This window comes from Lepisma saccharinum, chromosome 1, assembly GCF_977018435.1.
Source record: "Lepisma saccharinum chromosome 1, izLepSacc3.1, whole genome shotgun sequence".
NCBI classification, from domain to species: Eukaryota; Metazoa; Arthropoda; class Insecta; order Zygentoma; family Lepismatidae; genus Lepisma; species Lepisma saccharinum.
Genome location: NC_139229.1, coordinates 149,324,079 through 149,337,993, shown reverse-complemented (window position 1 = coordinate 149,337,993; position 13,915 = coordinate 149,324,079). Strand labels below are relative to the sequence as shown.

Below are 13,915 nucleotides of genomic sequence, written 5' to 3'. Positions count from 1 at the left end.
TGAAGACAATTTTTCGAGCATTGCTCATGACTAAAATTTACCTTTAATTTTCCAAGATTTTTCTTGAACGAGTTGCGTAAAAGTTAACAATAATATACAATTCATTTTAGAATATTATGAAACCTGAAGAAATTTACAAAAAAACAGTTGTGCTGCATATTCAATCATCTGGTGTACAGAGTAAAAGAGCCGCCCCCAAGAATATAATAATGTTAATAATAATGAATTAGCAATAAAATAATTTATTATCAGGTATTAAAATTATTAGTACTAACATTTAATTTTTACCAACGGACTGATCCCCCATTCAAAATGTCTGACGACGCACATGATTGGTAGCTCACCGTTCTCAAAGGATTGTTACAGAGGTGGAAACTAGTCAAAGGGTAAAAATTACTGTAACTGACCAGAATACAAAAAAATCTGATCAAATACTAAGTACCAATTTAATTACAATCTATATAAATTAGGATTTAAAAAAAAACATTATCTGGCATTGAACATCCCCATCATGGCACACGTCTTGATTGAAGATGAAACCAATACTTGTACGAAGAGAAAGTAGGGTTTTAATTTTGTACTAAAAACATCAAGCTTAATGCACTGTAAACAAATGTGGCCTGGCAACACAACTTATAATAGGAAGCATGGAAGAAAACAGGATCCCTCAGAACACAATATTAAAATTTTCCTCTATGTTATGTCAAGTCAGTGTTCAAGAAACTCTTTCATAAGTTGGCTACTTTGTTAGTACAATAATAGTTAGTAAAACATGATAGGAACAGCATCTCATGTATTCACCAATTTGGAATAGCAAAATAGAAACAAACAAAAAACAGATTGCAGTTGTTCACACATACAGTACTAACTTTACTGATCATTAAAAAAAAAAAACTAACAAATTACAGAGCAGGATATAAAGAACTGACTTTTACTGACATTCCTGACCATTTTTCACCTCTGCTGTTATGTAGGGAAAAAGCTGATAGAATTCCACACTAATTCATGATTGTTTTTCCGAACCGGTGATAAAGACCTGTTAAATACTGACATTATATAATAATACATTAAAAAAAAACTGCTTACCATTGAGACTCATGGAGTCGTACTGTTCGGTCTGCAGCGTTTCGCGGTAGATCATTGGATCCATCCCGGAGAAATCGGCTACAGTTCCCGTGTATAGGTCTCCATCTGCAAAGAGGAAGCAACACTTCGTTAATATGGCCACAATCAAAGCAATGCACAGTACACATATTACGATAACATAACGAAATAATTGCTTCACAAGCATTTATGTTGTACAATTTCTACTTTTAACATTTTCCAAAATGGAACAGTTTTCAGATTTGTTACACATACATTTTTGCTACGAAAAGAAAAAGTTTCCAACGCTGAATTAGTCGTGTTGAATAATTTGGTTTATTTTACTTCGCTTTTCTGCCACTTTCGGCTAATCGCGAAGATGGAGACGAGTGATGAAATGATGAAGGGACACTCACAAAGAACACACATGCCTAGGCCTGGATTCGAAAACCCAGGGCCCCTGGTGTTGTAGCGCGATGTGCTAACCACTCCGCCACGGAGGCCGGCTGTTGGAGAGACGTCATATTAATCGGGCCACCACCACGGCTCTGGAAATGAGTATGAAATGAATGCATAGAGTGTAAGATATGAAAGTTTTCCAGTGGGGAGGAGGATTTAAGTTACTCTGTCTATGCATCAGGATTAATAATATAGCATCCATACCAATATATAAAAAAAAATAACCAGAGAGGGAATTCCACTTCATACCCTATTCGATGAAACCAGCATCCGCCACTGGTATTAGGTACTCGTATTCCTGATAGCATGCTTCTGAACGTAAAAGAAATCCATCACGAGAGGCCAGAGCCAGATTTATCGCAGCAAAATAAGCTCCCTCGGTGAAAGAAAAGAGAAATAACAAATTGTGAAACTTTGTCCATAGTTCAGCTTCACCTGTTCACCGTCTCCGAACTAATTCAACTTGAAAGAAGGACAATAAATTCTGCCCCGAGGGGGAACCGACAAACAGGCGGAGAAATTGAAAAACTGGAGACAAAAAAAAACTGCTACCGCATCGCCAAGAAATAAGCCTTCTAACAAGTAATAGGACTGACAATTTCTATTATAAGTTATAGTTCTACGTAACTATGTATGATAATCATGTCTCGCAGAAGTTGATGCAAGGACATCTTTTTATCAGGACTTCGGAAGACGATGCTAAGCACAAGGGTGTAGTCTGTTTTACTAAGGTTAGAACTATTTTGCATTTTCGTACTATTTTTCTAGTGTTTCAGGTTATTGGTAATTTTCCACAGTATTTTTGTACAGTTTCATGGTATTTTATTTAAATTCGATATTTTAGTCATTTGGCTCAATCAACGTCGTTTCGAGCATTTCAGTCCTATATACTTCAGATAGAGAGACAAAGAGGAAGAGAGAGAGTATGAACCTGTGCTTTTTTCATTATTTTGATGTAATCAATTAGTTTTAATCATTCAAGGTTAATTCACTTTTACGTCAAGAGATGGCGTGTGTGATATTTCTACAATGCGTTCAGTTTGGTTCGGGGCCGAGATAGCACGTGTCTTCAGACGGCGAGGCATGCCGCCGATGCCGGTATTTTCGATCCGTAACGTCCCGCTTATTTTTACATATATTTCTTTAGCATACATATAATTATATTTATATTGAATAAGGAGTACTAATATGCTACAAGAGTTGTTCGAAGTGGTGACGTTTGCGTGGGCACCAAGCAACACGAACGGTGAGAGAAAATGAGAGATGCTAGTCGTGTGGCGGTGTGCGAAGCATACACAATGCATTTCAGCATGTGTTAATAGTGTCATAGTGTAAGATACAAGATAGAGTCTTAAAGTATCCACTAATGAACCAGTGTGTTTTCTTGTGTCGCACAATCCTCGCAATTCATACACGCACAGAGGGAACCTGGTTCTACAATCAATGTCATCTAATCTCATTCATTCTCATCGGCGCGATTACCCTAAAGTGGCAGAATAACAAAAGTACAAAATACCACCTGACTATGCGAGTTTGAATTTACACATAATTGCAAGCTGAATTTAGTCTGGTGAGAGCTTAAGGCAGAAATACGTTTTACTATCGCCACTTTGGAGCGTTATTCTTTGCGGATTATAACTGCCTACGTAATTGCATGAAAATACAACTCAAAGTAAACAATCTACGTGGGTGTTGGTTTAGCAGCCAACTAGATTGGGGACATGCACTATAAATCGGGAGAGTATAACGAAGCTCCAGCAAATGAAATGTCTCAAGATTACCTATACTTTCTCTTAGTTGCTAACATTCCCTTACCATCCCAGTTACTTGTCCGCTGAAACATCATCCTTCTCCTCAGCATCAGAGAGGAGGGGCTGATGGAAAAACTGTGTACGCCGCTAAGCCCCAATACAAACACGTTGCTAAAGTGAGAGACCAGCCTCTAGCAGCCCTTCAGCCTCTCTTCTGAAGTAGGGACGCAGCCGGTGACCACGGGGATAATAATTGAGCTCTGCATCAATCTGAGAAGGCGGGGCTTAGGGGAATCACGAGAAGCTCTACGAACCTCTCGGTGCAATGTTGCCAGCACACGGCAGAGAATCACAGCTTTCCCCAAATTAAATTGAACAGTGTTCGGGAAAAGGCACGTAAGGCACAAACTGAGATTTTTCTGTTGCTTTCATATAGGTCACACTGAATCCAAGAAAATATTATAAGTATAATTTTATCATGTGTAAAGATTCTAAACAGTTGATCTAACATGCATATCATGTCTGTAATGTTTGCTATTAAAGAATAAACATAAATGTCTACTACAAAATTGCATTTTTGACTAAAGTGCTTTCTCCTGAACAGCCTAAAATTCTCGTCTATATAGCAACTGCAATCATTATCAGATTTCCTTCCCCTCTTTCCCACGGCCGTGACCCAGTCAGTAACGTGCCCAAGAGCGAGTTGGCGGGTGTCATAACATTGATTGCGGAAACCAAACAAATCTGCACGCATCGACTAATCAGACGCAACAAATCATTTATCACTCAGTGACGGCGCCATGGAGGAGACAAAGGTGGACGCCATCTCATCGGTCCGTCCGTTCCTCTACCCAGTAAACAAGAAAAACTATATAAATAGATGCTCTTTCAGCCCAAATATTGTTGCACCAATGCCAAAAATGCTAAATCTTACTTTTGAGATAAAAGCATTTTGATATTCAATATCCAGGATAAACGGGTTTTATATTTGGATAAATTTTGCCATCGTTAAAATATGTACCTACTTTAGGCGGTTGATTATGTCATATAAGAGTTCACATAGGAATTATAAACCAAAAGTAGTCAGAAACTCCACTAGGTGTAAAAGGTCACAATTTGCACATTCGTGGTTTTTCATTGGTGCAACGATAGTATAATAAATGTGACTTAAATGTTATTTCTAGTACCCGATGATAGTTATAATGATCTGCTTGCATCTACCACACGAGGAGAAATAAGTTTAAAAAGCTTTTTTAAACATTCAAGCCCATTTCGATACAAATGCAATCAGCGTGCACCTTATGCAAAAATTGCATCCCATGCCCTTAACGCAGCACATCCACTGGAAAGTGCTAGGCGTTCGCACAAATTTAACTGCCGACAGAAAGAGTTAACTCGTGATGGAGCTTTCCAACGGAGATTTCGCCAACCCCGAGCACGGCTTGCGACTTCCCTCTTTGGAGCCGACCGTGCATGCATTAGATATTTAGCAGGGGTTTCTCACTCTCCTCTCTCTCTCTCTCTTTCTTTCTTTCTTTCTCTCTCTCTCCCTCCCCCTCTCTCTCTCTCTCTCTTGAAACCTAAGAAGAAGGACGGCATGATTAAATCCGAGAAGATAAACAAGTCCATTACTTTCTCTCCTTGCAGCTTCTCCGGAACACCATTAAACCAATTTGAACTGCGATTAAGTGCAATTGCAGGAGAACGCCATGCCTCGGCGTGGGAGGGCAAAAAATGCTGACACGGAACTTGCCGTCGACAGAACAGAAACCATCCAGAAGGGAAAGGCGTGGCGCAAGCAATGATCTGCCGTAGGCTGTAAGTTTACGCCTACACGCGTTGAATAATCTACGTGCTCATTACATAATCTACAGTCTGTCCCAGGCGTCTGTGGAGAAAATCCGCGCATAACTGTAGAGAAGGAGAGAAAGCGAGTGGGCGAAGCAAAGCTGTGCGCGCTGCTGCAAACTGCTGGTAGCTGCTGCCGAGTGCACTCCCTTTTCCTATCACGAGTTTATTGGCGAGTGACTACTTGCGTGCAGGACTTGCTTTTGTTCGTTTGCTTCAAAGATTCCTCGGACAGAGTATACGTGGACAATGTGAAGGATGTGGTATCGCCAACATTGAGAAACACTGGAACGAACGATTGATTGATTGATTGATGTGGTTTATTTTACTTCGCTTTTTTGACACTTTTGGTTAATAGCGAATATGAGAATAAGTGATGAAATTGATGAAGTGCCACTCACAAAGAACACCCATGCAATTCGATCTGGAGTATGCCGTTCCGGAGCAATGTACAGGGTGTATCATAAGTAATAGCGCAAACTGACACAGTTGAAAGTACACGATAATAGAAGCAAAAAAGTCTCAGTAAACATGGGTCTGCAAACGAACAGTTTTCGAGATAATTGCGAATGTGTGGTTCCAAGCCGCCACTGACTTCGTTGTTTGTAAACGTCGTCCAAGTTGGTAAATGCTAATAATACAGTAATAATAATAATAATAATAATAATAATAATAATAATAATAATGTTCTCTGAGGCGCTGATGTACCCTTGTAATTGTGCGACTCCCGGGATGCCTTCGAGCAGGGTATTTTTCTTGGTACAAGCGTGCAGACTCCCGTGCATTGCCGTTAGCCAAACCCTACATGAAATTAATATCCGCATACTCTTCGTTGCTGTAAGGTTCCATTTTCACTACGCAGTACAGCACAACTGTCGTTACTCCCACAGTACGATTAGACTGTGAAATGATTGCATTCATCCTGTTTGATTACAACGCCACCTTTCGGAAATGTTCTGTTTTGTAAACAAAGAGCAAACCTCGGAACGCGCAAGGAGTAAAGTACTCGGTGTTTACAAAATGGAATCAGTGACGGCTTCTAACCACACATTCGTACACATTATAAGCATTTTATCAATTAGGACGACGTTCACAAACAATGAAGTCATTGGCGGCTTGTAACCACACATTCGCAATTATCTCGAAAACGGCTCGATTGCAGACCCATGTTTACTGTGACGTTTCTGAACAACTTCCATACATACCTTCGTTGTTCAACTTTATTTTTTTATTAACTGGAAATAATAAATTTTTAATGTAATGTACGAAAATTCCGAAGAGTTGCTGATAAATTGCGTCAACGATTCTTGCGACACCCTGTGTCATTGACAGCTTCCATCGGATCGATTTGAGCAACAACATGAAACAAATCGAAAATTATTACACGACCTAGAAGAAATGCCCTTGCCTTGCAACCCTGGTCCTTCCCCACTCACGAGCAGCACAGTCAAATGTTCGCTTCCTGTCCATCCATCAGCAATGTTCCAGCACGAGGGGAGGAGAAGAAGGAGATCTTCCCAAGGGTCCAATTACATTAGTGCTGGACGAGCGTGTCCGAAAATACCAGGAGGGCAAGTGCACTCGGAAAAAAAAATACATGGAGCGGCCGGGAGAGAATGTCGAGTACTGTTCGCGGCGAATGTCAAACGGGGAAACGAACTCCTGATGTAAGTAGACACGGCGTTTCGCAGGCGTTTGTGCATGAATAAAAGGATCAAATGCCCCCACTCGGAGTCAAATGCTTGTAAAATCGCACGCACGTTATTGAAGCAATCACCATTGTGGTTCCAGTGGAAATGAATTGCTTCATGGAGGGAGAAAAGACAAATGTAGATGTCGAAATTATGACACTCATATCTTACAGCATGTTACAGATGAGAGTTACAGCATAACTAAACAAGTCCTTGCATTTAACTATTCTCACTTTCGTGTTGCGTTCTAATAGCGTCGATGAAGATGAATGATTTATTATTTTAAATAAGGTAGTTAACAGGCTACTCGGTAGATCAAATCCTCTCGAAACATTACATTTTAATGAATATGTTATACTTCAAACATTTCTATTATAGCAAATCTAATTCGACAGTCCATCAAAATTTGCCTAAGATTATGTATTGAAGATACGGAAATAGAAATAAGGGATATTAGGATTTAAGCAGATTCTTCCTCAGTACAAAGAATACTGGGACAAATAAGAGGTTTGAATCGTTGTTTTAAGTTTTGTGTAATGAAAGGCTAATTGGGACTGGACCTACAGTTGAAAGTGGGATTCGAACCACTGGTCAATGTGCACCCACCGAGTACCGAACCAGGGACCCCTACATAAGAGGTAATTATGTTGAAGATTGTTCTATGTGTGTGTGGGGGGGGGGTGTAGAAATTATATAATTTTGCTAGTATTTTACATGCACTACATACTGTATTAACTTATTTTGTGCAATGTTAAATGCAGTTTTATTTATAATTTGTTATTCTATTTCCTCCGTTCTTTCTTCTTCTTCTTCTCTTCTATTGTAATGCTGTAATTACAAGTTCTGGACATTAAGAAAAAACTCAATCTTGATATTTTTATCATTCTTGTCTGAGCGTGAAGTGACACGTATCCACAACGAGACACAGACGTTGTCGATTCTTGAAAGTATAGTGTCGCATGGAGCCAGTCGGTGGCTTATTTCCTTTAATCCTGCACAAAATTTCCCAACTGTTTCCTGCAGTGATTGATGGCACTGAGGCACAAACGTGGCAAAGCTGAGAACATAGCCCGCAGATAGGAGTACTGGCCTCATCCCATCTTGGAATATGTGAGGGATGAATGGTTGCGTCTGTGTGATTTTTAGCAGAGGAATGTTTCTTTACCGACGTTCATAAGTGATTATGTATTTTCATTATTATGTGAACACATTGTAATTGAAGATACAGCTCTGTTATGGGATACATAAATAAACGATGTGAATTGATAAAGGGGCACTAGTGCTGGAACATACCCTGAATATTCATTCAGTAGCCAGATCGTTTCAGGTAGATCAAAAATTATTTTAAAAACCACGTTTCGGAAGAGCATCTTCCTCCCGTTTCCTCGTATGCGTTACTTGTGCCTACGCTCACCTTTGTGGCAGAGTGGCAGCGTAAGGCGCCACGAATCCATAGATAGCAGGTTCGAACCCCTGATAAGGCACGGGTGCATCATTGTGCTTCTCCCATCATCCATTCCATCAGTTCATTAATATCTTCGCGAGTAATCCATGAGGTAGAAAAACGACGTAAAATAGTTGAAACAATCAAAGAAGTTACTTGGTCTTACGCAGAAGCACAAGAACGTACATGAATAAGAATACATATGACACAAGAAACATACCAGAACAGAAAGGCCTACGGTAGCAGCATTCATGCGGAAGGAATTCCACAGGACACAATATAACAGTATCCAAAAGATTGTATTTATATTTTGGAAATTTGACGTAATTCTAGATTAATTACGGCGACGAGTATAAACAGATGAAATGTTCGAAAAACCAACACTACGATTGGTACAGGACTCCTAGGGTCCCTGAATTCGAAGCGAGCTACAGTAAACACTGCATCACGGAGGCTGTCAAGAATCAAGCCACCTTGCTGTAGCGTTCAGGTAAACATTGTAAACTTCACTCAGTAATAAAGTAGAAACTTTAAATAGAGCGGAAGTCGAGGGAGGATAGAAAGAATTGTTTTAGTATTTGGTTGCAGCGTGGTAACAAAATCCGCTCCTGTTGAGATGTATCCTAGGTCTTCTACTAACCCGCCACCTTCAGCTGCTCAACGGGCCTGCTGAAGACTTAGGATACAATAATCCAATGGAGCCAAGTGGCAGATCCGATTGCTGGAGATGTTCAAAATGCCAAGATGGTGTTTCAGTAGGCAATAATTTCTATCTCCATAAGAAACTAAATGGAACATTGAAAAAACAAAACAACGGAGGCTCTACAATGTGTTTAATTCCGCTTGCAGTTTCAACCCAAAAAGAAATGCATAAACTACGATATTATGGCAACACTGTATTCTGTAAATTCGGTAACATTACAATTAAAGGCATTCTCCCTCCCCTTTCTTGCCCCTCGATGTTTACCCTGGAACGACTATGTCAATAAATGGTCGTGCCTTTCCTGTTGAGATACTGTTGTTTATTTTACTGTTTTATTATTATGCTAAGCCAAGAGAGTTTAATGGCTTATGAATCACTATACACAAATGATAATGATTCATTTTGCAGTAACGCTTCCGTAGCATACGTTGGACCCCTACTTCTAGATTTGGTAACCTCCGAGGAGGATGGGGTGTATACTCCAGCGGACCCTTACCATCTTGCAAAACCACTGAGTTTTCCTCGCTTCCTAGGGCTACAAATTTGACACTAGCGCCACTACTTCAAGGTCAGTGTTACAGATACGTAGGTGTATTGGTACTCTCGTGACTTTCCTTTAGTACTCGCGGGAATTCTGAAATGAGTGTAATCAACGTAAACTTTATGCGAACTCTGCTTCCTCACTTGAAGACGACACGAGCATCTGCTGTTGGGCTAAGGAAAAAAAAATATGAAGAAGGAACTGCTTGCTCCACATAGATTCCAGTGTACGAGTGGAGAAAAATAATTGAAAGGCGTGTACTTTGTCTCCTTGAACACCAACCCCAAGAATCCAAGCCACAGCGCTTTCAAAAAGTCCTCCTGTGAAGATTGAAAATTTACAGAGAACTCCACAAGTTCATGAACTTAGTTCTCGCATGAAACGCACTGGCCGCATGTTGTGGCAGACGACGGTGTGAAGAAAGAGTGTGGTGTTTGCAACAGCTTTCAGAAATCGATTAGAGAGAATAACAGTATCTGAAGTGCATTCTGCTTCAGCCAAAAAGATTCTACCTCTGATCAACACGTGTAACTTTTCCAGAAGCACAACACTGTGGCGACACTTGAGCACCACGGAGAGCGTTGAAAGCGACAAAACAACGGTTTTTAACGCGGGACAAAGTTTATTTCATTACAAATGCACGCTTCGTTAATACTTCAACTGCGGGGCCGAATTTTGCATGTCCTTGTGGGAGTTATTTTGATGGTGTGTATAATTATTATGCACACGGTCTGTGTAATGCACTTTTATAAATTTCTTCTTCCTATGCCGTGCCGTACAACAATTACACAGACCACCTGTAGTAACAAAATAGTTTCAAACAAACATTGGTTTTCAAAAGAGCTATGTATAAACTACAGACGATGCCTCCAAGTTGTGTATCAATCTGATAAAGATGCGACAGGAGATGCCCTGTGTAATAATTTGATACATATGGGAGTTAAAGTGTTAAGCAGATTAGCAAACACATTATAATGGAGATGTCCGCCTTGATGACTCAGTATCTTGTCTCTGAAAGTTTCTAGTTCGAGTCCTGGATTTCACCTGTGTGTAGTGCATCGTAGAAAGGCAATGTTGTTCTTGTTTTTGTTGTATTGTCAACTTTAGCACAGATATTGACTAATCAGGACTGGACCTACAGTTGAAAGTTGGATCTGAACCACTAAGTGGCTCCACCCGGTATCGAATCCGGAATCCCTTTATTACAAGGCGACGACGTTACCACTACACCGGCACGGGCGTCCAGAAAGGCGACGTGAAATAACAAAAATACGCAACATGATTGATTTGCTTTATTTTACTTCGCTTTTTGTGCCACTTTTGGCTAATTTGCGAAGATGGGGATGAATGATGATATGATGAAATTGATGAATGAACACTCACAAACATACATGTCCGGGCCGGGATTCGAACCCGGGACCCCTGGTGTCGTAGCGCTATGTGCTAACCACTCCGCCACAGGGGCTGACAATACGCAGGATGAATATTTTAACCTGCAGATAAAGAGTCGATATAATATCAATATCGGCCAGGTGTAGCACGGGCGAATCCTGCTTGAAACAAGCGTATAATGGTCAGAAGATCAGACAGTGTCTTGGACTCCCCCCTATGTTAGGTAAATCAGAGTATCTTCGAAAAATAAACCTATTCGCCTTTCCCCATGCAATTTCTTCCACCAAGTCTTGCAATAGAGACGCCCCCGTCTCTCTCACACACACATTCATCCTCGGTGGTTTGGGAGGTGGGGGCTAATGTCTTGTCTCCGAGCCCCTTGGGAGGGGGAGGATAAGGTATTCTGCCTCCCTGCAGACACGCAAACTGTGCCTCGAACTCCCATGAAACTGCGATTATCCCCCTTGGGGAAGTAGGCCATGCATAGACTTACGAGAGTTTAACTCACTTTTAATGCTCGCTTTGTGAAAGGATAGGAGTCTGGTCTTCTGCCGACGTTCAAAAGATGCTCCTGGGGGAAGCATGGGATCAATGTTTACACTTCCTGTAATCGTCTGGCCTCATTGTTATACTGGATGGGTATGGACAGTGATTCCAGACTTTTAGTGAAGCTGAAAGCTGAGGAATTTAAAAACGAACGGTGGTTAAGATTCTAAACCATAAGTAAACCAACATAATAGGGCCATGAAAACTATTTGTTTTCGCGAGAATGGGTAACCGGCACGAAAATCAGAAATATAGAAATGGAAGGGGCTGAGTATGGTACAGTAGAATGTATGAACAATGCAGATCATGTGTTCTAGGTGTAGAATAAAGAAACGAGCAAAACACGCTTAGAGATAGCAGCATCGTGCCACACGTTTTTACAAGAAAGCATACAAGCTTTATGGGAATAAAATAGGCACATACTACGGTAGGACACTACTCCCCACAGTCTCCACCAGCTGCCTGTGGCATTCTCTGGCATTTCTCTCCCCCCCCCCCCTCCCGAAGAACGGCTATTTAGATACTGTGCGACGGCGGTTGACTCAACAATGAATTACCACTGCCCTCTGTACGATAACTGTTCGTCACACTGTCTATCTAGTGACGTGTTCACATACTACAGGTTCCACGTTGTCTGGAACATGCGATCATATTGTGGTACCACTGCTTAACTTTGAGAAAAATATATCTGCCATGACCTATGCTCCAACCCTCTTATGCTGAAATCACTGCCTGTTCCTCACCAACGCGTTACAACCAAAGATCTTGTGAAAAAAAACACTAGATTAACAGGCGGCACTGATTTTCCTGATCGACTGAATCCTGAATGAACCACGATGAATGAGTAACTGAACATCTAGAGTAAAACAAACAGGAAGAACGAACAATTGAGCATTGTAGGGTGAAAATTTTAAGAGAAACAGGATGAATGTGAACAAAGCACTGTTCGAATTGCCTACCATCATACGTCACAATCGTGTTTGGAAAATATACTTGTAAGTAGTAGCAAGAGCACAGAGTTACTGCGTAGTTGCATACCTAAGCTAGAACTAGGTAACGTGCTATATTCTAGTTCCTCCAACAGATTCAAAACCCCGTTATGAAAGTGAAAGCGTGCTCTGCGTATACTTTCAGCTACAACTGCAGCATCCGAGAACCACTGATGGAAATCTGTGTACAGATCCAAGCTGATGCTGCAATGACGGACTCCAGAACATTTATCACTGTCATCAGCGTTCCCCCACCCCACTTTCCTGTACACGCACACGCACGCTAGACCTTTGCACGCGTCCGCATGAATGAATTGATCGGACGCACAAGCATTAACGACCCTCCCCATTAATACAACATGTAATTTCAATTGCCTCTCGCTTCCCGTTGCTCTTTTTTTTTACCTTCTCTCCTTCATATAATTACAAAACGACCAACAGAGGGCAGTGCCTTTGAGCATCGTTAGCGGCCCGCAGAGAACAAAAAACGATTTATGGAAAAGCAGCACCCTCATCCCCTTTTTACTCCTGTGAAAGGTCTGCGCGGCGGTCACTCTGACCTCTGTGTTTTCCAGACCGAGCGGTATTAGCTCTCAGATCAGTCGGAGAACCGCCGGCTGCCGATAGTAATTCACAAAAGCTATCTCCTGTACCGCATTCCCACGGAGGCTAAGAGCCGTGCTGTGTAAACTACGCGCAGAACACTTTAGGAGACCGCAACACTGGGTCCATACCGTATTTAATAACATTCAAGCATGCTTGATTGCACAGCCAGAAAGTGATGACGTAAACGGTAGTATTCCAGTAAGCTGCAATGCACCTCCAGTCCGGAATAAACCACTGTTCTTTTGCGAATTGATTACTAAATCATTCATCGGCCAAGGCACCAAATCCGGACTCTATGGTGGGTGTGCTCTATGACCTTCACCCTGGTATGGGGCTTGGCGTTATCGTGTTGTAAGAGAAGGTTCGTCTTCTCTGGTCGACATTACACCCTGCTCGTAATTCCCCGACTCGTACGGGTTAGCTTATCGACATCACGTGGGTGACAAATATCGGTTTACGTCCGGAAGGAGATTCGCCTCGCAGATCGCTTTCCCCACCGTTGCAACGAGCCTCCGACCGCCTCGCCGTGCTTACAACCACTGTTTGGTCTCCGTAAATGCTGAACAAGCACGGATGAATGTCGTTGGGTGCATTTCTCCGAATGAAAGAATTCGACCTTTGCCTCGTAGGAAGGTCCATGTAAGAAGCCATCACGCACGACTACCGCTCTGCTGCCATCTGTCGCCCCAAAACAAAACTTACTCAATAATGACGGAAATGTTCATTCCGTAGTGCCATACCACCAAGAGTCCAATTACCACGTCGTGGACCAGCATAATAAAATAGGAGGCATTACTTTCGGAGCGTCCCTCGTGTATGTGTCTTCTTTAAAGTGTTGAACAAATGATAGTGTAATTCAAGT

General features: G+C 41.5%; 1 protein-coding gene across 1 annotated transcript in view; it reads right to left on the bottom strand.

The window, feature by feature from the left end:
- Sema1a (semaphorin 1a) overlaps positions 1–13,915 on the bottom strand; it is a 778,340-nt gene that overhangs the window by 42,907 nt on the left and 721,518 nt on the right. Inside the window, exon 8 of the mRNA XM_083140358.1 lies at positions 1,087–1,191. Within this exon, the coding sequence (XP_082996484.1) occupies positions 1,087–1,191 (105 nt within the window). The remainder of the gene's footprint in view (positions 1–1,086; positions 1,192–13,915) is intronic.